Source organism: Stegostoma tigrinum, chromosome 2 (genome assembly GCF_030684315.1).
Source record: "Stegostoma tigrinum isolate sSteTig4 chromosome 2, sSteTig4.hap1, whole genome shotgun sequence".
Lineage (NCBI taxonomy): Eukaryota > Metazoa > Chordata > Chondrichthyes > Orectolobiformes > Stegostomatidae > Stegostoma > Stegostoma tigrinum.
Genome location: NC_081355.1, coordinates 79,587,672 through 79,613,719, shown reverse-complemented (window position 1 = coordinate 79,613,719; position 26,048 = coordinate 79,587,672). Strand labels below are relative to the sequence as shown.

The following is a 26,048-nucleotide window of genomic DNA, read 5'->3' as shown; positions in this document are numbered from 1 at the left end:
AATTTGAAGAGACATACATTTAGCTTACAAGTCCATCGTCGGATCTACTTAACTGTATAAGCAAGTGTTTTCAAATATGGATTGTATAAAAAGTAATTTGAAGCTAACTGAAGTTCTAATTGAAATTGACAGCATTGTATCCAAGTATCAAACGACTCTCCAAACAAATCCAGTAGAAGAAATCACCTTTACTTTTTGTCAAAGAAAGAGGGCTCTTTTACATCTAAGGAAGGATTTACTGATTAATAAATGGCTTGTTCCATTATTTAAACTTCTATTAAACGCTCTTATTACCGTGTATTTGTGAGAAAACATTGTAAAAATATTTGTTTTGTAAAAACCTTTAAAATGTTGATAATCAAATGTCCTTTCATTAATATTATTACATTTATGATCCTCGATAGAAAAACATGGATCAGAGATTCATAAATTGGTATCTGCCTTGTTTTTCATTATTATGGGCAATTAAGTAAAAACATTACAGCTCTTAAGTAACTGTTCTTTTGACTAAAAAAAGTTTTATTTTGTTATTTATGATGCGTGCACATTTCCAGAATATCAAGTGATCAAACAGTGTCAGTGACTGTTAAAAGTCACTACTATCTTAATTTATTTGCTTCTAGCTATTTACAGAGGTTTGCAGGTGATATTTTCAGTATCTCACAGTTGACTATCCACTGATGCAGGTCAGTTTGATGCCATGTCTGCCAGTGCCTGGACTATGTACATTTCTCAACTCCTGAAGGCAGTCAAGATAAGCTAATGCTAAGTACTGCTGACATTGGAAATTTAAAATAATAACGGATGATCCTGGAAATAATCAGCAGGTATATTAGTAAGTGTGGAGTGAGAAACAGAACTAATGTTTCAGGTCGATGACCTTTCATCATAAACACGAAAATGATACCAGGGAGCAGAACAAATAAAAGCTAATGCACTATCAGTACTGTGATAGACAAATCTTTCAAGATTAAGAAGATATGCTTTTGGTGCATGGACAGATCTGGAGGCACCCTGTGTTACACAGCAGCTCAATTATGCAAAATGTAAGTGTTTTGCTATTTCTTGCATGTGTTATGATGTGACACTAGGTTAGTTTCACAGTTCCAGACAAGAAACTCCAAACTGTTAAGTGCCCATGAAAGGAGGGATGAATTGGATCCTATTCTTTATTCACCTTCACCCCTTGATTGTTGCAACAAGGTTAATCAAAAAATGACCAATTCCCTTTGGATAACTTTCATCCAGATCAAATGAAATTATGACTTAAAAGAAGCCAATTTAATCAGACTTATTTTAATGAACAGAGGATGAGATTATTAATTACGAATTTAGTAATACAGTACATATACACAGTTAAGTCCAAAAACAGAGAAGTTAATGAAATTGTATACAGGTCAGTCTCTTAATCATTTACAAGGATTGGATAGTTGAACACTGCAGCTGTTGTAGTGGAGGTTACGAATAGCACTGGTAGTTGACCATTTGTTTTTTGAGATCCTGGATCTGTTGTAAGCTTTTGTCATGATTCCTTTCCTCAAACTGGTTTGCAGAACTTGAAATGGGAGAGTGTGTTCCTTCACCTGCGATACAAGAGTTGCTCAGAATATTTTTTCAACTGTGAACTTCACAGCATGCTATTACAATTTAAATTTAACACATCTATAAATAATAATTAATAAATACTTTGGGATTCTCATCAATGGTCAAAATATACACCATAGCATGAAAATGATGACTAGAGCTCCAGGAAGAGCAAAGTTTTGAGCATGCTGATCTTTTGGAGGAGGAGCCCGATCTGACAAGGATACCAGCAATTGGACATTGAGCCCACGGCAGCCTGATTCAAGCACAGTTCATTGAGACCACATAGCAGTTCACCCAACAGGGAGTCACATTCTGAATTAATTTAATTCCACCAATTCACCATTCAAAAGCAGTCTCACAATCAACAATACATCATTTAGAAACTCCCATTACGTGACTTCATCTCTTTTCATTCACAAAGCAGAAGGTTACTTGACAGCAAAAATTGGCAATATGGGTAAATATGGGCAAACATGCAGGATAATTCAGCAGAAAATGAAAAACATTTGGCCCATCAAGCTTGTTCCACCATTCAACTTGCTCGTGGTTAATACCCCATTGCAATACCATATTCCTGCTCTTTCCACATACCCTTGATACCTTTAGTTATTTCTTTCTTAGATATATTCAGTTACTTGGTCTCTACAGCCTTCTGTAAAAAAGAATTTCATATGTTCAGAACCCTCTGAGTGAAGAGACTCCTCTTCATTTCAATCAACAATGGCCTACCTTGTACAGCAATCTTCTGTTCTGTTCTGGATTTCCTAGCCAGGTGAAACATTATCCCTGCATTCAGACTGATCAGTCCTGTCAGAATCATTCCAACAATTTCCCAACAACAGTTGTTAAACAACTGGTTTGTAGGTTCCCATTCTCTGTCTCTCTCCCTTTTTGAGCAAGGAGAAACGATGGCCTAGTGGAATTATCACCAGACAATTAATTCAGAAACCGAGGTAATGTTCTGGGAATGTGGGTTCAAAACTCACCAAGGCAGATGGTAGAATTTGAAATCAATGCAAACGTAGAATTAAGAGTCTAATGACGACACAAAACCATTGTTGATTGTCCGAAAAGCACATCTAGTTCACTGAAGTCCTTTAGGGAAGGTAATTGCCATTGATGCCTGGTCTGGCCTGCTAACCCGAACACACAGCAATGTGGCTGACTCTTAATTGCCCTTGGGTGGATAGGAATGGCCAATACCTGCTGGTCTAGCCAGTGATATGCACACTCCCATGAGTGAACTTTTTAAAAACTGACACTACATATAATATAAATTGAGAATCAATATTGAAACACGCCTAAAGTTCCTGAAATATTTTAACATGATAAAACAAGTTTAACTATATCAGATGTTGGAAATTTACAGTCTGCTTCATCTGTTTTTGGCTTGAGAAACATTATTTTCACAGCGTTGAGGATGGATTTCACATTGTACATGGCTCGATATTCCTGTACTAAATTTCTTGGGTTTTTAAGACTTTGAATCTTGATTTATAAGATGGTTAGATTCAAATTAATGATAGCCTTCTATGCCTTGGCATCACTTGTGCACATCTAAATACTTTTCTGATGTTATGAGGGTTTCTACATCTACCACCTTTACAATCAGTTGTTCTAGAATCCCATCACCCTCACTGGATGACAAATATTTTCCGTACATCCCCTCTGTGCCTCCTGTCCTTTACCCTAAATCTATGCCTCTGGTCATTGATTCCTCATCCAAGGGGAAAGGTTCCTTCCTGTCTACCCTACCTCTGCCCCTCATAATTTTAGACATTTCAATCATGTCCCCGTCAATCTCCTCTGCTCCATGCAAAACAACTCCAGTCAATCCAAGATAATGGGAACCGCAGATGCTGGAGAATCCAAGATAACAAAGTGTGCAGCTGGATGAACACAGCAGGCCAAGCAGCATCTTAGGAGCACAAAAGCTCTGATGAAGGGTCTAGGCCCGAAACATCAGCTTTTGTGCTCCTAAGATGCTGCTTGGCCTGCTGTGTTCATCCAGCTTCAGACGTTATCTCCAGTCAATCCGATCTTTCTTCAGAACAAAAACTCTCCAGTCCAGGCAACATCCTAGTAAATCTCTGCACCCTCTCCAGTCTAATCTCATCCCACTTATAAAGTGGACTTCAGAACTGCATACCATACTCTAGTTGCAGCCTGCCCAACATTTTATGCAGCTCCATTATAGCTCCTGCTCTTAATCTCCGTGCCTCTGTTAATAAAGGCAAATATTCCCTATGTATTCTTAACCTGACATCATAAGGGACAGGTGGACATGCACACTAACATCCATCTGAGCCTTGGTGTTTCCCAGGGTCCTACCATTCATCATGTATTCTCTACCTTGTTTGTTCTGCCTTGTTCATCACCTCACTGGAATGAATATATCATTGACCACTGATCAGCTCATCTGAACAGCCCATCTGTACCTTCCTGTAGTCTAAGGCTATGCTCCTCATGATGTGCCATTCCAGCAACTTTCGTATCATCTGCAAACTTACTGATCAACCTTCTTACATTCAGGTCTTTATATACCACAAGCAGGAAGGCTCTAACACTCATCCCTGCTGAACCACACTGTGACTTTCCAGTCACAAATTAAACACCACCACCCTCTGCTTCCTTCCAGTCAGTCAATTCTGGATCCAAACAGCCACATTTCCTTGGATCCCACGAGTTCTTATCTTCGGCATCAGTCTCTCATGGAGGACCTTATCAAAAGTTGCTGAAGTCGTAATAAACTATGTCAAATATATTGCCCTTGTCTACACACCTGGTCACCTCTTGAAAAGTTCAATAAAGTTTGTCAGATATGACCGTCCCTTAACGAAGTCATGATGGCTTTTTGTTGTTAATCCCTGCCTCCCAAATGCAGATTAATTCTGTCCCTCAGAAATGCTTCCAGTAGACTCCCCAACACTGAGGTCAGAACATCTGGCCTGTAGTTTCCTGGTTTAATCCTTTCTCCTTCTGGAATAGTGGTACCGCATTGTCTATTCTCTCCTGTAGCCAGAAAGGAATTGAAAATTATTGCTAGTGCCCCTGCGATTTCCTTCCTTACCTCACTCAACAGCCTGGAATTCATTTCATCAAGGCCTAGAGATCTGTCAACTTTTAAGTCTGCCAGACCAGTCAGAAATCCGCTCCGTCCACGCTAATTTCTTTGAATGTATCATATTCTACTCCCCAATTTCTATACCCAGATAGTGCCTCTCACTAATGAACATGAAAACAAAGTATTCATTTAGAATTCTACGTACATTCTCTGGCTCCATGCACAAATTCCTACTGGGTACTTAATGGGCCCTGGTCTTTCTCTAGTTATCCTATTATTCTTAATATACTTGTAAAATAACTTAATATTTTCCATTACTTTGTCTGTGTTATCCTTACATACCTTTTTTGCTCTCCTATTTTTCTCTTTTAAGTTCCCCTTTACACATTCTGTACATCTCTAGGGCTTCTGCTGTTTTGAGTCCCTGGTATCTGCCATAAGCCTGCTATTTTTTCTCTTCATACAATTGTGTATATTTCTCAATATCCGGGGCTCATTCCATTTGTTGGTTCCATCTTTTATCTTTATTGAAACTTGTTGAGTCAGTACTCTCTCTATTTCCTACTGCTCTGACGCATTTAGCAAAACTATCTGCTCCTACTCCACTCTAGACAAATCATATCTGATCTTAGTAAAGTCACCTTTTCCCCAGTTTACAACTTGATTTCAGGCCCATCCTTGTCCTTTTCCATTGCAATCCTGAATCTAATAAAATCACTGTTTTCAAAATTGTCTCTTGAGATTTCTACTTTTTAAAAATTCTATCTTTGAATTCTTTTCCACCTTGCTAAATTAGTGAAATATCAATGACATTCTGGATGATGAAACAAAGAGAAGCTATTTTTCCTTCTTCACCTTGGTCTGTTTGCAGTCTTTGAATAGTTGACCACAAAATTCTGCTCCTATGATTCTATTCACCATAGTCTGGATGAGTGAGACTGAACTTGCCAAGTTTGAGTTTTGTCTAGCTAAATATAGCATGAGAATTACCTGCAATGTCTTCCGTTTTCAGTTCTGCATTGTTATTTCCAATGGCTCCTAAGGATCTGTCAGTGATCCTCACAGTTCTTATCAATGTCACCAAGTAGTACTATCACCTGAATGCACAGCATTAGTTTTCACATTAACCCCGATAATACCCAATCCTATAAGGTACCACCTTTCTCAACTCATCCACTGGTACTAAATAATCAGAAAAAGACATTCAACATGCAATTCTGGATGAGCACAAATTTCTTTCAATGAAACATTCAGAAGATGCCACTCATTGGCTCAGATCTTCTAGTGTCTGGATGGCAAATTGTTCAGGCCCACCTTCTATTGGAGGAGATAGTAGGAACTGCAGATGCTGCAGAATCTGATATAACAAGGTGTAGAGCTGGATGAACACAGCAGGCCAAGCAGCATCAGAGGAGCAGGAAGGCTGACATTTTGGGGCTTTTCTGAAGAAGGGTCTAGGCCCAGAACATCAGCCTTCCTGCTCGGCTTAATGTGTTCAGCCAGCTCTTCAGCACTTGTTGTCACTTCTATAGGAGGATCCTGCTGAACAAACCAATCGGAAGAATCCTTGCAGAGACCAACTGGGAAAATGTTTTTGGAAGCCACACATACGTTTCAAGCAATTGCTGAAGTATTGTGACCGGCTAAAATATAGCTGAAGTAAACATTGTCACTTAAACTATGCCTTTTTGAGCATCTATAATGAGAAGCTAAGTGAGGGGATAAAGTGGCAGTTTGGGTCAGCTGCCAGGTTTGTGAGAAGGTGTATCAGTTCAAGAATAGTCTGATGCTAGTAAAAAGTGTGAGAAGGTCCAGACAATGGCAGTGTGGTAATGGGAGATGTTGCCAGGAACTTCTCTAACTTGCGTAGCCGCTCAAGGATCCACACAACAACTGGTGTTGGCAAGCTGATCCTGGTGCTGACTTCCAATTGGAAACGACTGCCACGTGCGAATCTTAGACGCTCATGCAGCCCGTAAGAAAATTAGAAGGAATGCTGGTTGTCAGGGAACGTCGGAGGAATTAGTTGGGTTATGGAGGTGTAAACAGGCTAGATCTGAGCAAAAACGTGTATTGGGATTTCTTGGAACTTACAGTGCGGTGACTAGTTGGAAATTTATCAGAAAGTTTAAGCTTCTGATGGGCTAATTACCCATCAGAAGCCCTTTGAAGTCAAAGATGGAGACTTCCACGAACTTTGTCGAGTTAAAAGTGTTCCAACTCACCTGGATAATTGCAAAGTAATGTTAGGTCGATATTTCTGGCTAAGTGTACCTCCTACCTCCATCAACTCTCCACTGGAGCTCCTGACTTCCAAACTGAGTTGGAGTATCTTCTACAACCTGACCTGATTCACTAAAAGTACCCTAACCCGATTATCCACCTAACCACAATGGCAGATTATGGACTGCAGCCAGCAGAACAACAGAGGAAACAGAGGAACTTTTACCCAGACAAAAATGGTCATTATCTTATGCCTTTCAGCCCAGACAAAACCCAGTAACGTTCCAGCACTGCCCTATTGGCTGTGAGTCATGGTTTGCTGGAGGAGCTCCAGCAGCATTGCTCATCATCACAGACAGACAGGAGCAAATGCCAGTGAGTCCAACCCTGATCCACAGCTCACGGGCTAAAGAAGGGGTAAGGAGGTCAAGTTGAAGAGATCAAGGCCGTATAATCAGACTACTCCGAAGCAGTAGCTGATGAGACACCAGAGACAGTAATAGAAAGCAAGAACACGCGCCATGGGGCCTCTCAAAATGCCAACAGGAATCGAGAACAAGTGATGACCTCAGCAGGTGGCCCAGGTCCCAGTGAGTATAGCAAACCTCAAGCAGAGACCTCCTTGGCTCCACTTTTTGGGGTTCTGCCATTGAAAACATGATAAGTGGGATGTTAATTTTAAAAATATGAAACAAGATGTACCTTATTTTACCATTTATTTATTTTACCAATGGAGAAATTATGCATTTCATTTTATTGCAACTTAGATGGTACTAGTATGATATTTCAATTTTTTTACTGAGCAAGACTTTGAAGATCCAAACTCCAGTTTTAACATTAATTCCTAAATAAAAAGTCTTTTCACTTAAAAGTTGTGATTTACTGGAATGCAAGCTCAATTTAAGTGAGGTGATCCCTTCAGTGACCTTTTAGACAATAGACAATAGGTGCCGGAGTAGGCCATTCGGCCCTTTGAGCCAGCACCACCATTCATTATGATCATGGCTGATCATCCACAATCAGTATCCAGTGTTCCTGCCTTATCCCCATAACCCTTGACTCCACTATCTTTAAGAGCTCTATCCATCTCTTTCTTGAAAGTATCCAGAGAGTTGGCCTCCATTGCCTTCTGGGGCAGAGCATTCCATATTGTTCACCACTCTCTGGGTGAAGAAGTTTTTCCTCGACTCTGTTCCAAATGGCCTACCCCTTATTTTTAAACTGTGTCCTCTGGTTCTGGACTCACCCATCAGCGGAAATAGGCTGCCTGCCTCCAGAGTGTCCAATCCCTTAATAATTTTATACGTCTCAATCAGATCCCCTCTCATCCTTCTAAACTCAAGTGTATACAAGCCCAGTCGCTCCAATCTTTCAACATATGATAGTCCCGCCACTCCAGGAATTGACCTCGTGAACCTACGCTGCGCTCCCTCAATAGCAAGAATTCCTCAAATTTGGAGAACAAAACTGCACACAATACTCCAGGTGCAGTCTCATCAGGGCTCTGTACAGCTGCAGAAGGACCTCTTTGCTCCTATACTCAATTCCTCTTTTTAAAAAGGCCTACATGCCATTAGCTTTCTTCACTGCCTGCTGTACCTGCATGCTTGCTTTTGTCTGATCTGGTCTAGAAATAGGGATCCTGACCAAATCAAAAAATTTGAGCCATTACCTTTGGTCCCTCCCATTTAGGCTTGACTCCATCTGCTTCACTGGCATCTGTAAAAGGATGTTTGTTACCTTGATGTCATATCTGGATTGGACATGAACATTGGCCAGATATCCACTCCCATCATTACAACTGCCTACACAGTTGTACCTGACAGTGTCCTGTTCCACTTCATCTACTGCTGAAATCTATTATTGTTTTATACCCACATACCTAAGTTTAGGTTAAAGACTGAGTTGTTGAGGAGAAGACAAGTTAAGAACTATTTTCAGGCTTGTCTATCATCAGTACATTTTAGCTGCTCTATGCATTGCTTTATTTAATGTATGCACACACAAGTTATTTTGGGGAGATGCAGAGATAATGGGAACTGCAGATACTGGAGATTCCAAGACAACAAACTCTGGAGCTGGATGAACACAGCAGGCCAAGCAGTATCTTAGGAGCACAAAACAAAAGCTGATGGGGTCTAGGCCTAAAACATCAGCTTTTGTGCTCCTAAGATGCTGTTTGGCCTGCTGTGTTCATCCAGCTCCACACTGTTGTTTGGGGAGATGCAGTTCAGGTGTTAGGATGGGACATGATTTATGAGCGGTTGGGGGCGCTGGGTGGGAAGAGGGCCTGCCGTTCCCACATCCCCAATCCTCCTCATCCCAACCAACCCCTACCACTGCATCCTCACTCCTCCACACCAAATCCCATTCCAAAATTGCACGCACATCTTCGGTACGTGCACAGCGCAGCTTGCGCATTTGATATCATATTAAATTTTACATGATGGCATACTAGGTGTAGAATTGTGAATTTACAATTGAGCACTTGCAGGCGTCATTAGATATTGTCCTAGAGATGACGTTAAGACCAATACTACAATATATGATAATCAGAGTTACAACAGGCTCCCCTTACCTTACATCTATACCCGATGGTCATTTATCCCTGCATCGAAGGGAAACGTTTCTTCCTTCTACCCTACGTATGACACTCACAATTTTAAACATTTCAAGCTGACTCAAGACCGACGGAGATAACAAAGTGTAGCGCTGGTGTTGAAGGGTCTAGGCCCGAAATGTCAGCTTTTGTGCTGCTAGGATGCTGCTTGGCCTGCTGTGTTCATCCAGCTCCACACTTTGTTATCTTGGATTCTCCAGCAACTGCAGTTCCCATTATCTCTACACTTTGTTATGTCGGATTCTCTAACATCTGCAGTTTCTATTATCTCCAAGGCCGACGGACTATCTTTAAGCTACATATTTCTTTCCCTTATTCTTAACTTATTCAAAATGGCGCCTAATCGTGGGGACAAATGAAAGCTATTCACACACGTGACAGTAGGGTTCTGCATCATTCCCGTTCGCGTGTTTGGAGCCGATTGTTGAGAGAGAGCGCGCGCCGAGACCGAGCATGCGCGACGCCGAGCTCTGGAGCAGGCGCTTTGACGTCGGAACGCTGGTGTCCGTCGCGAGCCTGAACTCGAACTGCAGCCGTTATGTCCGGGAAGGAGGATAGTGATATGGCCACGAAGAGCATATGTGAGTAAATACAACAGCAACAAAAAGAAAAGAGCCACGATCCTGGCTACCTCGCAGTTTTGACCACATGTATATTCCGCCCTAATGATCCGTGTTGGCACTCATTAAAGAGTAGCATTGTGTGGGGCCCTAGGCCGGGCCGTGCTTGAAACGGGCTCCTTCTGCGACGTGGAAAATCATAACATAACTCCTTCGCCTGACGGGCATTTGTTATGATTTCGCATCAATTGCTTGTTGCGCAAAAACATACATATGGACAAGCGATGTTCAGCTGCTCCGCAACAGCTGGGAAAAGAGTAACAGACTAGTTGTAGGGTTATGGGACCAAGGGTGCTAGAAAAATGCCACATAAATTGCAAAAATTGTGCAGCATCCCTGTCGTACATTCATGTAACACTGAGTGCGGTCAGTTGACCCTTTTGCCTGTATTGGTAACTTGAACAGCTGCATTTCTTTGTTTTTAACTGAATATATGTTCTGTGTTCTATATACGTGATTCTCTTTTTAAAGTTATTTCTGTTACCCTTTCAGTTAGTGAATTCCAGATTAGTTTCAGGAAAGTTTTTAGTATATTTTTATTCTTCAATACATTGTTAGTATGCTGCAGCCATGTTCTGTGCATTTTGTTATGTATGCGTTTGGATTGATTGTTAGAGACGGGTTAATTGAATGGGCTTGGAATGTTCTTGGGCTCTGTTGATTAGGCTGTGTTCGGAACTCATGAAATCGTGAATTTAATAAGGTTGATAATCTGCAAATCAACCTTCCTGTCTGTACTGATGCTGCATGATTTGTTCAGTATTTCCACCATTTTTGATTTTATTTTAGATTTTGAGCAACTGCATTTTTTTTCTGGGTGCAAAGTTTTTTTTTTGCCCTAGAATTCTGGTGATGACCAGTGAATAATGCAAATGTAACTGGGGCATCGAATTTGTGAGCTTAATGGGGAATGTCCTCAGTCCTGTGATTGATGTTAACTCATTGCACATTTTTGCCTTTAATTGACAGTGATGTATGAAAGTAACAGTTTCATCCCTGTGTTGAAGCTATCAACCAGCAATGATACAGTATGTATCTGGCCTGACTTATCCACAAAATGAGATATGAACATAATTGAAAATTTTAATGTGTTTGTTCTCGAGTGGCTCAGTTCTTAAGCATTATCATTACGAGTTCAGGAAAATATAATGGCGGACTGGAAATAGTGAGTCCACATGAAAAGATTACAGAACTAGATGATATACGTTTAAGATGAGAAGGGAGAGATTTAAACTGGACCTAAGGGACAACTGTTTCACATGCAGGGTGGTGTGTGTGGATTTTGCTGCCAGAGGAGGTGGTGGAGGCTGCTACAGTTACAACATTTAAAAGGCATCTGGCTATGAATAGATAGGGTTCAGAGGGGAAAAAGGCCAAATATTGGCAAACGGACTAGATTCATTTCAGATTTCTGCTCAGCATAGATGAGTCGGACTGAGGGGTTTGTTTCCGTGCTGTACATCTCTATGACTTTAGAACTGGTTTGAGTCGAGAATTTGCTTTTCTAAATGACTGATTCACGATCAGTTTTATTCAGTGTTGCAATGTATGTCATTATATTTTGCATTAGCAAGCTGTGTGATTAGTTCATTGCAACCTAAAAAACACTGGCAATGCATAAGTTAGCAACTACAGTGAGAAGAACTATGTTACATCGGATGCATTGTAGACAGGTCTTTCAAACTAAATTGACAGGATAATGAATAGTGGATAATTTTAATGTGAATGCATTTCTTAATACCCTGACCCTTGTGGGCTTGTTTCCCACAAGTACGAGGAGTTCATGGAATTCTGTCACTAAAACGGAGGTAGTTCAATCAGCTGCATTTGCTGCAACTCTCCTTTACAAGTGATCACGTGACCAACCCTCCTTCCCTGTGTTGAAACCTGAAGTAACGTTTTTCTCTGGTCGTCTTCACTGTCTTTCCTCATGCCCTCTTCAAGCTCATCTTCTTAACAGACTTTCCGTTAAATTTCCTTGGTCCTATTCCAACTGCTGATAAACCAATTCCCATGCTGGCCACCATTTTATCCGCTATTGTAAATAGTTATTTCTCTTCAGGTGTTGCCCTTCTTTCCTTGAAGTCTTCAGCCATCACTCTTGCTTGGAAAAGATTTGCTCTACTGTCCTATCTCCAACCTCCTATTTCTCTCAATTCTTTGAATGTGTTGCCTTCTAAATACATTTCCACTTTTCCTGAAACAGCATATTTTATCCCTTCAATCAAGTTTCAGTTCAGCTACAGTACAGACTCAGTTTATATCAAATTCACAAATGACATCCCACATGATTGTGACATTGATAAACTTTCTCTCTTGGTCTTCCTGAACCTTCTGCAGCCATTCACACAGTTCACCACACCGTTGTCTGCCAGCACTTCAGTGTTGTTCAGCTGGGTGGGACTGCTCTTACTAAGTTATGATTTCAGCTGATGGTGACATTGGACAAGTCAGATTTCTGAATAAAACCTGATCTAATAGCCCATATGTTTAATTTTTGCATTTGCTACCACAGTGGTTTTTCACAAAAAAATTAAACAAAACTTGTTTAACAACTGAACATACATTTATTAATGAGAAAATGAAAAACAAAAAGCTATATACATATGTACTGCAGCTAATCTGTAAAACTAACAGCAAAACTGTCAAACTGATTCTCTACATTATCCTTTTACAGTTATTTAATTCCAGAATGCTGTCACTTTTATCTCTTTTTTAAAATTCCTTACTTAATTGATGCTTTCAAGTTTCTTATCCTTGGACAACTGATACATTTTTATTTTAATGATTCCTTCTGAGCCTACTGCTAGGAAACTGTTGTCCAGATATTCAGGGATGAGGGCCAGACTAGGGAAACAGTGTGTGCTGTGGACCTGTTACGTTGATAGGGAAATTGCATGGAATCCAGACAGGCTGGGAGGCAAAAGTTTATGTGGGTCATGATTGGCTTCTCAAAGCACTTCATTATCATGAGGTCAGAGCCTCTGGGTGGTAGTTGTTATGGCACGTTGTATGTACTTTCTTGGGTACTGGGATGATGGTGGTCTTGAAGCAGGTGGGGACTTTGGCTTGTAGGAGGGAAAGGTTGAAGACATCAGCGAATACCTCTGCCAGCTGGTTTGCACAGGATCTAAGTGCAAGGCCAGGGGTTCCGTCTGGGCCCGTCACTTTCCCTGGATTGATTCTCAGGAAGATCGATCTGACGTCTGCAGTGGTGATGGAGGGAACAGGTGCATCTGGGGCTGCCGGAGCAGGTGACTCTGCACTCCGGGCATTCTGCTCGAACCGAACATGGGTAGCATTGAGCACATCAGGGAGGGAGGGAGCAAACTGCTCCCACAAGTGATTGCTACCATTGCTGTTTCTTCTCTTGATTCAAGCTCATCGTGCATTTATTTTCTGAACAAAGGGCATCTTTCATGATTGCACTAATATATCAATTAACAGACCTCCATGCCATCTCTTTTAACCTTCCTGTTCTTCTGTGGTGTTATGCAGCCTTGAATATTTAGATCCCAGCCTTGGTAAACTTGCACCCAAGTTGGTGAAAAGGCTGTCAGGTCATACATGTTGATTTGGTTTGTGCTGTGACTTAGTTTGTTTTGTTAGGAATGCGGTAGCACCTCTAGTTATGACTCTTGCGTACTCTGGCTTTATCAGCTGATGCTCTTATGTTTATATGCTCAGTCCATTCTTTGCACACTTATCATTATCCATATTGTTACTGTATTGCCTTGCCTTTTTCTCACTTTTACCTTGTCTCTCCTTGTAAGGTCCTTTGTCCTCACTACTTATTTTTTTTTAAAAAACCCTCTACCAGCCTAGTTTTACATTTTGTCAGAGTGCCCGTCTGTGAATGGTTCAAATGATTGTTCCAGTGGTGCAACCTTCACTTTCCTCCGTTATGAGCATTGTGCCAGTAAACAAAACCCATTTCACTTACACAAATCATTGAGCCACTCATTCAACTCTGTTTACCCTATGTCATGTTGCTCTTGGCACAAATAATAGTTTGGAGGTTGTTCTGCTTTTTAATTTAATTTCATACCTGCCTGTTCATAACCCCTTATGTGGACCGCTTCCCTAGTTCCATCTGTGTCAGTGGTATCTAGATGGACCATGATAATTGCTAGCTTCACCTGCAGTTGCAAGGGGACTAGTGAGACTGTGCCTAAAGTACTCTGTGCAGTCTCCTTATCTGAGGGAGGATGTATTGACTATGGAGGAAATGCAATGAAGATTTCTGAGACTGATTCTGGGCATGACGACTGAATTATGAAGAGAGACTGCATTGGTTAGGACAGTCGTCAGTATTGGATTTTACAGAATTTTATAAGTTTCAATGAAATTCTCAACAGGATGAGAAGTTCTGAGGAAGGGTCACCAGACCCGAAATGTTAATTCTGATGTTTTTTTTCTTCACAGATGCTGCCAGACTTGATGAGCTTTTCCAGTAATTTCTGTTTTTGTTCCTGAATTATAGCATGTGCAGTTCTTTTGGCTTTTGTATAATGATGTGAGTAGGCTATTTAAGACTAAGTTGAGGAGAAATTTCTTTACCCAGAGAGTGGTGAGCCTGTGGAATTCTCCCATCCAGAAAGTGGTTGAGGTCAAAGCATTGCATATTTTCAGCAGGAATTGGATACAATTCTTGAGGCTAATAAGATAAAAGGGTATGGGGAGAAAGTGGAAACAGGGTGCTGACTTGGATGTCATGTTTATGTTGAATGATGGAGCAGGCTTAAACAGTATTAGGCAAGCGATTCTGGACTCACTCTTGACTGCAACGAACTGTATCCGTCCTCCTGACAATATGGTCCCCTACTACTAGCACTGCGAGTCTATGCCCTCTTGAAAGGCTGTCTGCATGGTAGTTCTGTGATCAATTTATCCAACCTTTAGGCCTTCCTTTTTCATATAAACCTCAATAATCTGGAATTTTTGGGAAAGTTAAAGCATTTTTAAAATATGCAAGGTTCTCTAATTTACCTTACTACTTGAACAATGGTTGACAGAACATAGACCAGCTTTCTGTTCTTGACAAAAATTACTTTTTTTTGCTAAAAGATGAATTCTAGGTACAGTGAAAGATTATAAACCATCAACATATAATGACTAATTAAAATGGTAATATTGTTATAAACTCCCTGATGCTCGCACGCATGCTCAGATGCACAGGAAAACAAATACAGGAGGAAAAAAAGGAAAACAGTTCACTGGTTCCTGTTTACAAGGGCTGCTGAGATGATTCTTGCGCTGGGCGGATTTATGAGTAGTAAGGGTTTAGAGGGATATGGGCCAAATGCTGGCAAATGTGACTAGATTATATTCGGATAGCTAGACAGCATGGATGAGTTGGACTGAAAAACCTGTTTTCGTGCTGTGCGGGCCTATAACTCTGACACTTGAAAAGGCTGAGGCTTCTACTCTTTTACCTTCTCAATTACCACACCTACCTCATTTTCAGTCACATCGTTATGTCCCTAACCAAGGACAAATTCAGATAACTACCCTGCCTATAAGAGTCGACCGACCTCTGGAACAAAGTATTTCGGTGTCTTTCGTGCATATACTGATGACTTCTTTTTCACACCTTTTCTGGACTCCTTCACGAGTGCTGACTTGATGTTTGGTACTGGATGAACAGAAATGTTATGCCATTGTAAATTTTGGTTAAATACTTGGTGAAACCATTGTGTGTCCCTTTAGCATTTTTAGTAGTGTGCATAGTGGCAAATTGAGAAGATTGGAGGGCTAAATTTTAAAACAATCATAGTTTAAATGGGATTGCATTTGAAACCGGCAACATTTGTATTGTCTTTGCATTCAAAGCATTGCTTTTAAACAAAGCTGTTTGAGAAACAGAGTATTTGGTTATGCATGAGGTTTGGCTAGGATGGTAGTAACAAGGATTAAGATTGTTCTTTGCATACCATGGTTTGATAGACTAAACAGAGACCCAGATTACTGATTCTGGAAGTGATTTGTAAGGTGTTGTCTCTGGTACTATAGAAGGTTATTTTACATCTGGTTTCCTGTCTCCATTAGAAATTTTAAGGACTTATAGGCTACAGAGAACACTTAGAATAGTGCCAAGGATGAAACTCTAGTTCTCTGGAGAGTTTGGGTGAGTTGTAGTTTTTGTTGAAAGTGGGAGCATCATGTGCTGCATTGCTAATAATTTGTTAATCATTTGACTTAACTATTCCCATGCTCCCTTGTCAACTACCCATCTTCCATACTTGGTGAAGCTGGATGTACCTAATACTCTGCTGGAAAGTTCTAACTCACAGCAAGCTGTTTGCTGGTTACATGTTTGCTCATTCACCTAAATTGATTCCCAAACCAGCAAAAGCTTAACCTCCTCAAGTTGAAATTTCTCCATCCCTCACCCCTTCCTTTCTGGACTTAGAAGAACGGGTATGTGCACTTCTCTGAAAATTGTAGTGTTCGCATTCTGATGTTTAGCGCCTCCCTGGCAATAATCACATTACACAATTTGACGTTGATTAACTTAACAACAATATTTCTACTAAACTATCTTATAGCCTAAAGACCATGTTCTGATGGAACAATGTATATACATAATTCAGCATAAGAATCTCTAAAGGAGTCCCGTACTGAGAAAATGAGCCAACTTCAACAACTGCACTTTAAAGAGAATTTCTGTACAGTAGATGTTAAGACTATACATTTTAGACAAACTATTGAATGTGTCTTGTCCTTCACAGGAACCAATCAGATATCTGGTTGACACTATCAGTCCTGATCAGTCTTTGACTTTCTAAAGAATTTACAATATGGATGCTTGTCTGTCGTGTTATGGGGAGTAGACTTGGATTCAGGAGGATAAGCTTATTGGCTCAGGATTTTCTCTGGCTTTATTTGTAGCCCCAGAAAATGATGGTAAAAGCTCTTTTTATGGTTGCCTTCTGACAGTGGTATTTTTATTAGCCACCAGAGAAGACTATATTTCAAGTGAATCTAGGTTCTGCCAAATGCAGGAGAGCCTCAATTATGTTACTGTTGAAGTTGATTAGGATTACCTTTTGTTTGTGATGTTGCAAAATAAGTAGCTTTTTCTTCAATAGAATATTATCTTGTGTATTCAAGCCAGATAAACCAACATAGTCTGTCGTGTAGTCTCATTTTGAATGGAACTGCTGCTTTTTCAAAAGAATTACAAAGAAGGCTTTGAGTTCCACAATAGATTTTAAAATTGGAGTGTAGTTGGTATATTAATATAGTGATATTGCCCTACATATTCCAAGAGTTTTTCTAGCCTTGCAAATATCTGAACCTGTTGGAAATTACAATAGTTTTTAAATTAATCCTTCAAAATCTAATTTAAATAATGTCCTCTTTCAAAATTGGGTTGCTTTTGATGAATGATAGTTACTTGCAGGGTTTTACTTTTTTTTTCTGAGAGAAACTTTTATTTGTTATTGAATCTTTGCTCAGAAATATTGCCAGTTATTAATATAAAGACTCAATTTGTAGATCAAAAATGTCTGTGTACAATAAGAGTTGCCTCTGATAAAATAGCGGAATTCTAGATGAATGGTGACTGATGTCAGGTATTCTAGATTGTTTAAAGAAGTCACATGAAAATAGCAGATGTAACCACAATATTGCAGGGGTTTGTCTAGGTGTTTCATTGAATGTGTTTGGAAAGTTACAACATAATGGTTGGAACATAGGATACAGTAGGCCATTCAGGATTGCTGAATTAATAAACCATGAGAGGTGACAAGTTGGTGTGAAGCTGTAAATGGCCAGTACATCACATCTATAAAGTTAGCCTGTCCTATCTGGACTGTGCTTTTCAAAGCATTGTGTCAGCCAGTTTTTCGACCTCGAGCCTGATCCAATTTTACCATGTGGGCTTTATGTGGATAGTTTTTAATGTTAGTTATGCTAAACTCTGATTTCTGTGGTCAGACCAGTAACTACTGGATTTTCCAAGTCTTAAGTTAATAATTAACTTCTAGACATTCATCTTTATCATGCCTGTTGTAGAGAAATTTTCTCTTTTACAGCGCAGTTTTTGAAGCCTGGCTGTACTGAATGGTTTTTGGTACACTAATTGATTTTTGTTTATTTTAGATTATTTGTGATGCAACATGGTTAAATAATGGGACTTTTTAAAGGTTTTTTAGAAGGGTCTGAAATCCAATTTATTTAAGCTTAAGAGAAACTACCGTACCTGAGACAGATTTTTTATTTTACTTTTACCTTGGCGGTGTAGTGTTAGTCTCAAGAAAATCTTATAATAGGATGGTGATGTAGGTAGTGCATCTGAGAACGCTACAGAGAGTTCATGTTGGAGTGAAGAGCTAGTGTTGGCTCCACATTAAATACAAATGCTGGTGTAGTTATTTAAGCAAACTACAGTGAAGCTCAAATGTGTGACAGCTTCAGGAAATAGCTGTTGCAGTTTCAATTTACAAATTGAAGTCCCATGTTAATTTAACATTATTCAGATGTTAGGAATATTAGTGTGAGTACAATGAGTGCTGTTTTTGGTACGACTTAGGCACAGACAATGAATCCAAACCACCGTTTTTATCTCTATTTGCACCATAGTAAAATTAAGACTTCTAAGACTTTCAAAATTGAAGGTTCCAAACCAGAGTTCTTGAAAACCAATCCCAGTCTCTTGAGTCATTAATTCCAGACACTGGTTTATCTGAAACAAAACACATAGGTTACTATATTGTTAATAAATTGCTAAGAGCAAAATTTAAAAGGACTTATTCTAATTGCTCTATTCTATAAACACAAAATCTGTTGTTTTCAGCCCCTTTTTGCACAAAAGACAGACAAATCAAAGAAAATTAAAAAAACTGGCCAGGTTACCTAAGTGGTTTTCATGATGCACAAGAATAGATGATGGTTCCTTAGTTGATTTTTTTCAAGATGTCAATCTGGGTTATCTTTACAGTTCATTCAGATAAAGGGAGTATTGATAACTTAGTTTTCTATTATCTGAGCTTTCACAAGCTGCTCATGGGAAGTTGGGTAGGGAGTTTTTAAATCTTCAAGTTCTAGAATCAACAGAAGACTCTTTTTCACAGAAAATCTAGTCCAAACCCAGTTCAAACTCCAGCCCTTCCCTGACAGACAAATTGTATCTGCACAGGTCCCAGTTACTGTTCTATATTTGCCAGTTACTTGAGCATGAAGTCTTTTCCAGACCTAATGGATACTGTCATCATTAATGGCTAACTTCTACTCGCTGTTAAACTTGATGCGTTCCCTGGTGATAAAGTTATCTGCAGAATTTTGGTTAGAAGCTGCCCTGCAGTTAATGTCCCAGCCTGTCCTTAAGAATAAGCAAAAGCTTGTTTGGTCTGTTTTGCTTCTAACACCAGCTGTAGGTAACGGCCCAAAAATTATCACCGCTTCAAACTGAAATTGATCAAGTAATAAACCAAAAATAATGAAAAATAAGCATGGGCTGTTTTGAGTCCGGCACAAAAGTTGTTTTATTTCTTTTCCATTTATAAAGAAGTATTTAGGGACTAAAGGGATTATACTTTCACCAGGTGTGTAAACGTTTTTGCATTTGTACTGTAAGTAGATTGTTTTAGATTATTTTTATCTATGTTCCTCTTGTAATAACCATCCATCATCTTATTAAAGCAAAATCTGGAGCATTGCATGCTTAGAGTGTTGTGAGAGACTGCTTTGTCAAAGCCAACACAAATTAAAAATACTGTTCTGCCAGGTTCCTGACTAAGGTCTGATTTGCCCAGTGATAATATCCGCCGGGATCGAACTACATGGTACTAACCATGGTAATGAAATTGACACTCGATTTCTTTTCTCCACATGCATTTTAGACCATAGTAGGAAATGCTTGCCATTTAAGACTACTGTATTAAATGGGCCAATGTCTTGATGCTGACATTTCTCCAGTTAATTTTCCAAAGTTGTAGAAATTTTCTAGGCCCCAGAACCATTGATGTAATACATGTAGTTATGCACAGAAGCTCAAATTGAATTTTTAAAAATTAGGTTTGTCCAATGAGCTTCCAGTTTATGGGTGAGGTTATGCAGGTCACAAAGTTTTTCATATGAGCAGTTGTCAAAAGTGTTTTCCAGGCAAGTCATAAGATTTCTACTTGACAGGCATACTAAAGGATTATGTTTGAGTTGCAAGAACTGATTAGACCTCGTGCAAATAACTTTTCTTGACTAGGCTATAACTGTCATCTACTTTCAAAATTTCTACTTGTCCTCAGCATCTGTCTGTCCGTGCAACAGCTTTGAAATATTTTCCTTAATGATGGTCCAAAATGTCTTTTTTCAGGGGACAGTTTGGAGAGTGGGTGTCTTTTCATTGTAGCGCTTACTTGTGTGATGTATGTACAGTTTTGGAGGAAGTGTGATGCAGTTTGTTTGCTATTATAGATACATCATTAATGGCTAACCTCTACTCTCAAGTGACTTGAGTGATTTTGACTTTCACTTCATAGGGGGTTATTGCAGCTCCTGGATTGAATCAATTATGACAGACTTCCAGATTTTTTGTAAATCAGAGGATATGTGCTTACAGGGTAAGAGAGAATGTGCTTTGCGATTCTTTGTGGATGCTTCTGGTGAAAAATGGAAGGAAAAGAATATTAGGATACAAGGGCAGGTAACAGTGGCATACTCGATCGGAAAGATTGAATGTTAAATTTTTTAATCTTGGCTTCTCCACACCCACCATTTTGCTCTTGCTTCCCTCTCTCTGCCCTGCATACTTTTGCTAACTCGAGGAAGTATAGATATCTGTGGCCATTTGCCATTAGTGAATCATTTTTACTTTTGTATTTACATAGTTGAACGTGGTCCAAAGAAGAGACAAGTGAAAACACTAGCAACATCTCTCTTGGAAGCTCTAGATTATGACAGCTCAGATGACAGTGATTTTGAAGTTGGAGATGCTTCAGGTGAGTACTTTGTATTTATTTGTTGCGTTTATTTTTTTTCTGTGCCCATCTGAAATGTGGACTTCCATATCGGGGCACTGTTTCGTTTGTGGTGTGTGCTTGGTGAGTTTCTCACATTATGCAAACTTAGGATGATGAAGCTTGCAGTTTTTTTATGCGCTAGGGCTGAACCTACCATAATGCAGTCACAATTTCACATGCAAATTTATTTCCAAATTGAACTACTAGATTACAGTAAGGTGTGAGTTTAAATATATTTCTTACATTACCCTTAATGAAAGTGGCCAACTTTGAATTTTAATCTTTAACTTGAGAAATTGAATCTATGACTCTTGATCTATAATGAACCTGTTATAGATTGAATAAACCACTGGGAAAGAAAATACTACGCAGCAAACTATAGTTTGTAGTGCGAGTATAGTGAGGATGTTAGGAAATTGTGCAATTATGGAATATTCACCTGGCCCATCAGCATTTGGGAAGAGAGAAGACAGATTCTGATTTTAAGTCTGGATTAGTTTCTTCAGAAAATCTTCAGCAAATATTCAAATCTTTACTTTTAATTCAAGACCTGATTAGTGACTGAGTTTTCTGTATAGTAGGCCTTATGTTGCGTAGCTTTGTTGAGTGAAACTACGTGCATAACTTCAACAGTGTTGCTCATTTTCCCATTTTGGTGCAATACGCTGTTCTTTCACCATTGATCAAATAATAATATCCCTTTTTCTGTGGCTATTATTAGCTTAAAGTGGCATAGAATACAACAGATGAGCTTCAGTTTGACCTTTTAAAACATTTGTTTAAAATTGTGTGATATGTAATAGAGGGCTTTCTTCCTTCCCAAAATTTCAACTGTAAACTGACTTAAGTTTGTTTGTGAATTATGTTGATGTCTTCAGGTAATTTATACTGTTATATTACATTATCCTCTCACCACTGTAAATAGTGAAAGACCTTTTAAATTTGGTGTGCGTAGATGACACCTCTCTGATTAATGGAGTGTGATGACTTTGTACTGCTAGGTATACACACATGCCATTGATTCTCCTCTTCCTTCGCATTCTATTGTGGTGATTACTAATATATCTGCAGGGTTTTAATAGGACTTACTCTGGTGGGCCATCCTACATTGATACTAAACTAGATTTATAAAATTTGGAAAAGCTGATCAAACACACAATTCTCAATATATCTTTGTATGAAGATTTTGTAATAAAATCAAATATGTGTTAATCTTGCTCATTGTACTCAGTCAATATTGCTTTTGTAACAGATTCTGATGGGAGTGGAGAGAGTGCTGGGAAGGACAGTGAAGAAGCCTCAGAGAGTGAAGGTGGACAAAATGGCAGTGAAGAGGACTCTGAACAGGAGAAAAAGGATACTTCTGATGCTAATATAGAAGTTGAATGCAAGAATGATCAGCCAGAAGAACCTGATTGTGATACCAAAGAACAAACTGAAAACAAAACTAAGAAGAAAACTAAGGAAACAGTGGATGATCCTGGGCCAGATGAATCAAATGATGGACAAAAGAAATGGAATTTACGTAAAAAGAGAACAATGTTGGACATGATATCGGTGGAAGAGTTGAATGGTTTTGATGATTATGATAGTGAAGATGATAATGACTGGCGACCTGGTAGTGGAAAGAAAAAAGGGAAAGGTGTAAATGATGATGGTGATGAGGGTGGTGGTGAGGATGATGATATCAGTGACAGTGAAGATGGCAATCCTGATGATGAGGAAGACACCAGCAGTGCCAGTGAAGATGATAAGCGAATTAGAAGAAAAAATAGATCTTCTAGTCAAAAAGCTGCCAAGACTGAAGGAACAAGTGATGGCTTTGTTTTGACACAGAATAAGAATTATGAGGTACAGTAGTTAATCAGTTACATTTAAGCATAAGCAGGGAGAATTTGACTAGATGTCTTACGCGTAAAATCGCTGTCAAATTTTGAGCTTTGATTAAAAACGAAAAACACATCGTTCAAAATGTAAATCTGTATCAGCTCTAAGGAGACTATTTAAACATGTTGAAGGAAACAAGCTGATGGAAATGAAAATGCTTTTAAAGTATTAATAATTATTTTACAGTTTGAGGAATACAGAGATGTGATATATATCAGATGTGGTTTGAGACAATGGGATGTTAGTCATTACTTATAACTGCTACTACTGCTGGTCACATATTCTTCACAAGTCAATCTTCCTATGACCTCAAATAATTTTTAAGGCATTGTTTCAAAATAGACTGAATTGTAGACAATTCCTAACATTATTTAAGAAGAAATAGAACAAGTTAAAATAACACAGCCGTTTTTAAGTACAAAATTAAGAAAGAACAGTTGATGTTGATGAAAGTCACTTTTAGCTAGAAATCTGATGCAGGTCTGAAGTAGAGCACCAGAGTTGACAGATGTGATTTGCCAAATTCTGGCCCCACTTGCCTTGTGTTTTCCAAGTGTTGACGTGTAAATTGTTGATTCGTAACATTCTAGATTTATGGTGCAATTTATAATGCAATGACCTACCTTGCGATGACAATTTTCTTCCTAAATACATCAATTAAAACTTGATGCTGGCAAATTACAAATCAGTAATTGCTATCGGTTTATAACCTGTGAACCTCAACACAATTAGCAGTGCATGTAGACCAAAAGTTGCCATTTATTCATGATGTAAATAAGCAGTTGCAGTCACTCCTGAACAGCCAAAGAACTGAATTTGTGTGATTGAGGGTTTCACCAACTTCTTTTTGCCTTGGAAAAAGGTGCCTTGAGTTTCACTTTCAGAAGGACTGGGACTGACTTAGACAAAGGTGTTTCTTATTGTAGATTATTAATCTGAGCTGATGTTACTACTGGGCAAGTCAGATCCCAGATTAAAGCCTGGCTTGATAGTTTTGTTTTCTGTTATGAAGCCACCTGTCACTGAAAAACACAAAAAAAAGTGCTACACAGTTGTATTTAACAATGAAATTAAATTAATTATGCATAATAAATGAAAATAAACTAGAATAAACCAAACTGTTTACATATATCACACATTAAAAAATTTCATAATATTGGTCAAGTCCCAAAATTTTTCCAGGAAAATCAGAAGACTGTGGACTGTATAAATAACAATTTCTTCCTTGTTGCTGATGTATATCTCAAAATTACGTTGAGCCAAAACAAGACTTAATGTCTCCTCCACTGAAGAATATTTTTCCTGTGGTCAGTTTCCTTCAAAAATAACTGGCAAATTGTTCAATCCCCATGTTATCATCTTGCAGTTGAACAGCCTCCAAACCAATGTTGTCAGCATTAAAAAAAAAGTTTGAATGGCCTCTAATAATTAGGTGCAGCTAAAACTGGTGCATCTGTCAATTGAACTTTCAAGGTTTCCAAGGTACTTTGATACTTGTACTATTCAGATTTTCTGCCTTTTTTAAGCAATTCTGGTAAAGGTGCAAAGGTAATGCTGAAGTTTTAAAAATTTCATGCTTTGACCTTGGCAAGGGAAAATACAAAATAGCCTGTACTTTCATTTCCCTCGGTAATACTTGGCCCAGTCCCACAGGGTAGCCTAGATAAGTCACCTTTACCTTAGCAAATTCACAAGTAGCCAGATGTACAGCCAAGTTAACATTTTGTAATCGAACAAACAGTTCTGCCCAGGTTTGGCAAAAAGAACCAAAGCAACAGTTACATAGTGCTTCAGTGACTTTATTTATTAATTGTTGAAACTTTGGCATAGTTTTCTTTCCAAGCAGCATTACTTTACTTTGCTAAAGTCTATCTAGGGATACAAAAAAACTATATTTCTTTGGCTCTATTAAACACGGAACCTGCTAGTATCCTTTTTGTTCAGTCTATTTTCGTGACCATTCATGTATGTCCATTTCATTCAATGCAATCCTCCAGTTTCTGAATAATGTGAGCCCACTTCTGTTGCCAAGCTGAACTTTGTTATAATTGAACAGAATCTGAGGTTAACAGCCTGAACACCATGAACTCCAGCTATTGTGACTTATTTCAATAATGTTATTACCTTATCATGAATTAATTTCTATCTTGACCTGACCTAATCTCTCTGGATTGAGTCAGTGATGTTGTTTTGTAGCTAATGCATTTCTCACATAAATAGCATGAATACATTAGAACCAATGTATCCAGTACCTCTGCAGCTACCTCTTAGCATTCTAGGATGCAAGTCATCATGGGCAGGGGACTTATCTGCAGTTACCCCCATTAGTTGGTCTAAAACTACTTTTCTAGTGATCGTGATGTTACTTCCTGATGGTTCCTCTTCAGAAGATTGCTTAAACGTTCCTACCTCTGTCATTGGTCTCCCGTTTAATTTCCAGCATTGGTTTTAGTATGTTTCAACATCTTACGATGGGAGCTTTCTTTCTATTAATTTGCTGTCCTATGTACTTTCTAAAACTAGTATCTCTTAGATCATCCTTCACTCTAAGCTGCCCCAAACGAAGATAAATAAGTGCTTTTTCTCCGCTTTGGTGTTTCTCCTTGGCCTCCCAAAAATTCTGGAATCTTCTATGTGAAAGTCCATTGTACTGCATGGCTCACTGTTTACTTGTGAACTTTCCCAATATAGACACGTTCCCTTTAGTGCCTCCAAATTATCTCAGAATATTTTTAAAACTGAAATCACAGTGGCCATAGAAATACTCACCAATTCATTAAACTGTTCCAGATACACAAACACACTATGTCACTAGTTCAAAATTCAAAAACCAAAAACAATTGGTATGAAAAAGATATAAAAATCAGATACGTTACATAGATAAATGAATGAAAGTACATAAATGAATTGTAATATTTGTTTATCACAAATATTAACAAAACTCATCATTTCTTCTGGTTTAATATAGATACAGCAATACTGTGATTCTACAGTGATTTATTTAAGAGCTTGCCTAGCCACTTTTTTCATGACACTAGTTCACCCGATAAGCAAAAGATAAATGTGCACGCACGTATACTGCAGTG

At 38.8% G+C, this 26,048-nt stretch overlaps 1 protein-coding gene and 1 long non-coding RNA gene across 7 annotated transcripts in view; one reads left to right on the top strand and one right to left on the bottom strand.

The window, feature by feature from the left end:
• Positions 1 to 1,275: 1,275 nt before the first annotated feature.
• On the bottom strand, positions 1,276 to 9,860 carry LOC125460803 (uncharacterized). Its single transcript, XR_007249339.2, has 2 exons — positions 9,453 to 9,860; positions 1,276 to 1,583 (listed from the first exon to the last, which is right to left on the bottom strand). It is a non-coding gene; the product is annotated as an uncharacterized LOC125460803 (long non-coding RNA).
• Positions 9,861 to 9,961: 101 nt separating this feature from the next.
• phf14 (PHD finger protein 14) overlaps positions 9,962 to 26,048 on the top strand; it is a 247,953-nt gene continuing 231,866 nt past the window's right edge. For all 6 annotated transcript variants that reach the window (XM_048552144.2, XM_048552154.2, XM_048552134.2 and 3 more), the window contains exons 1-3: positions 9,962 to 10,075; positions 20,944 to 21,054; positions 22,328 to 22,926. In XM_048552144.2, the coding sequence (XP_048408101.1) occupies positions 10,033 to 10,075; positions 20,944 to 21,054; positions 22,328 to 22,926 (753 nt within the window). In that variant the 5' untranslated portion in view covers positions 9,962 to 10,032. The remainder of the gene's footprint in view (positions 10,076 to 20,943; positions 21,055 to 22,327; positions 22,927 to 26,048) is intronic.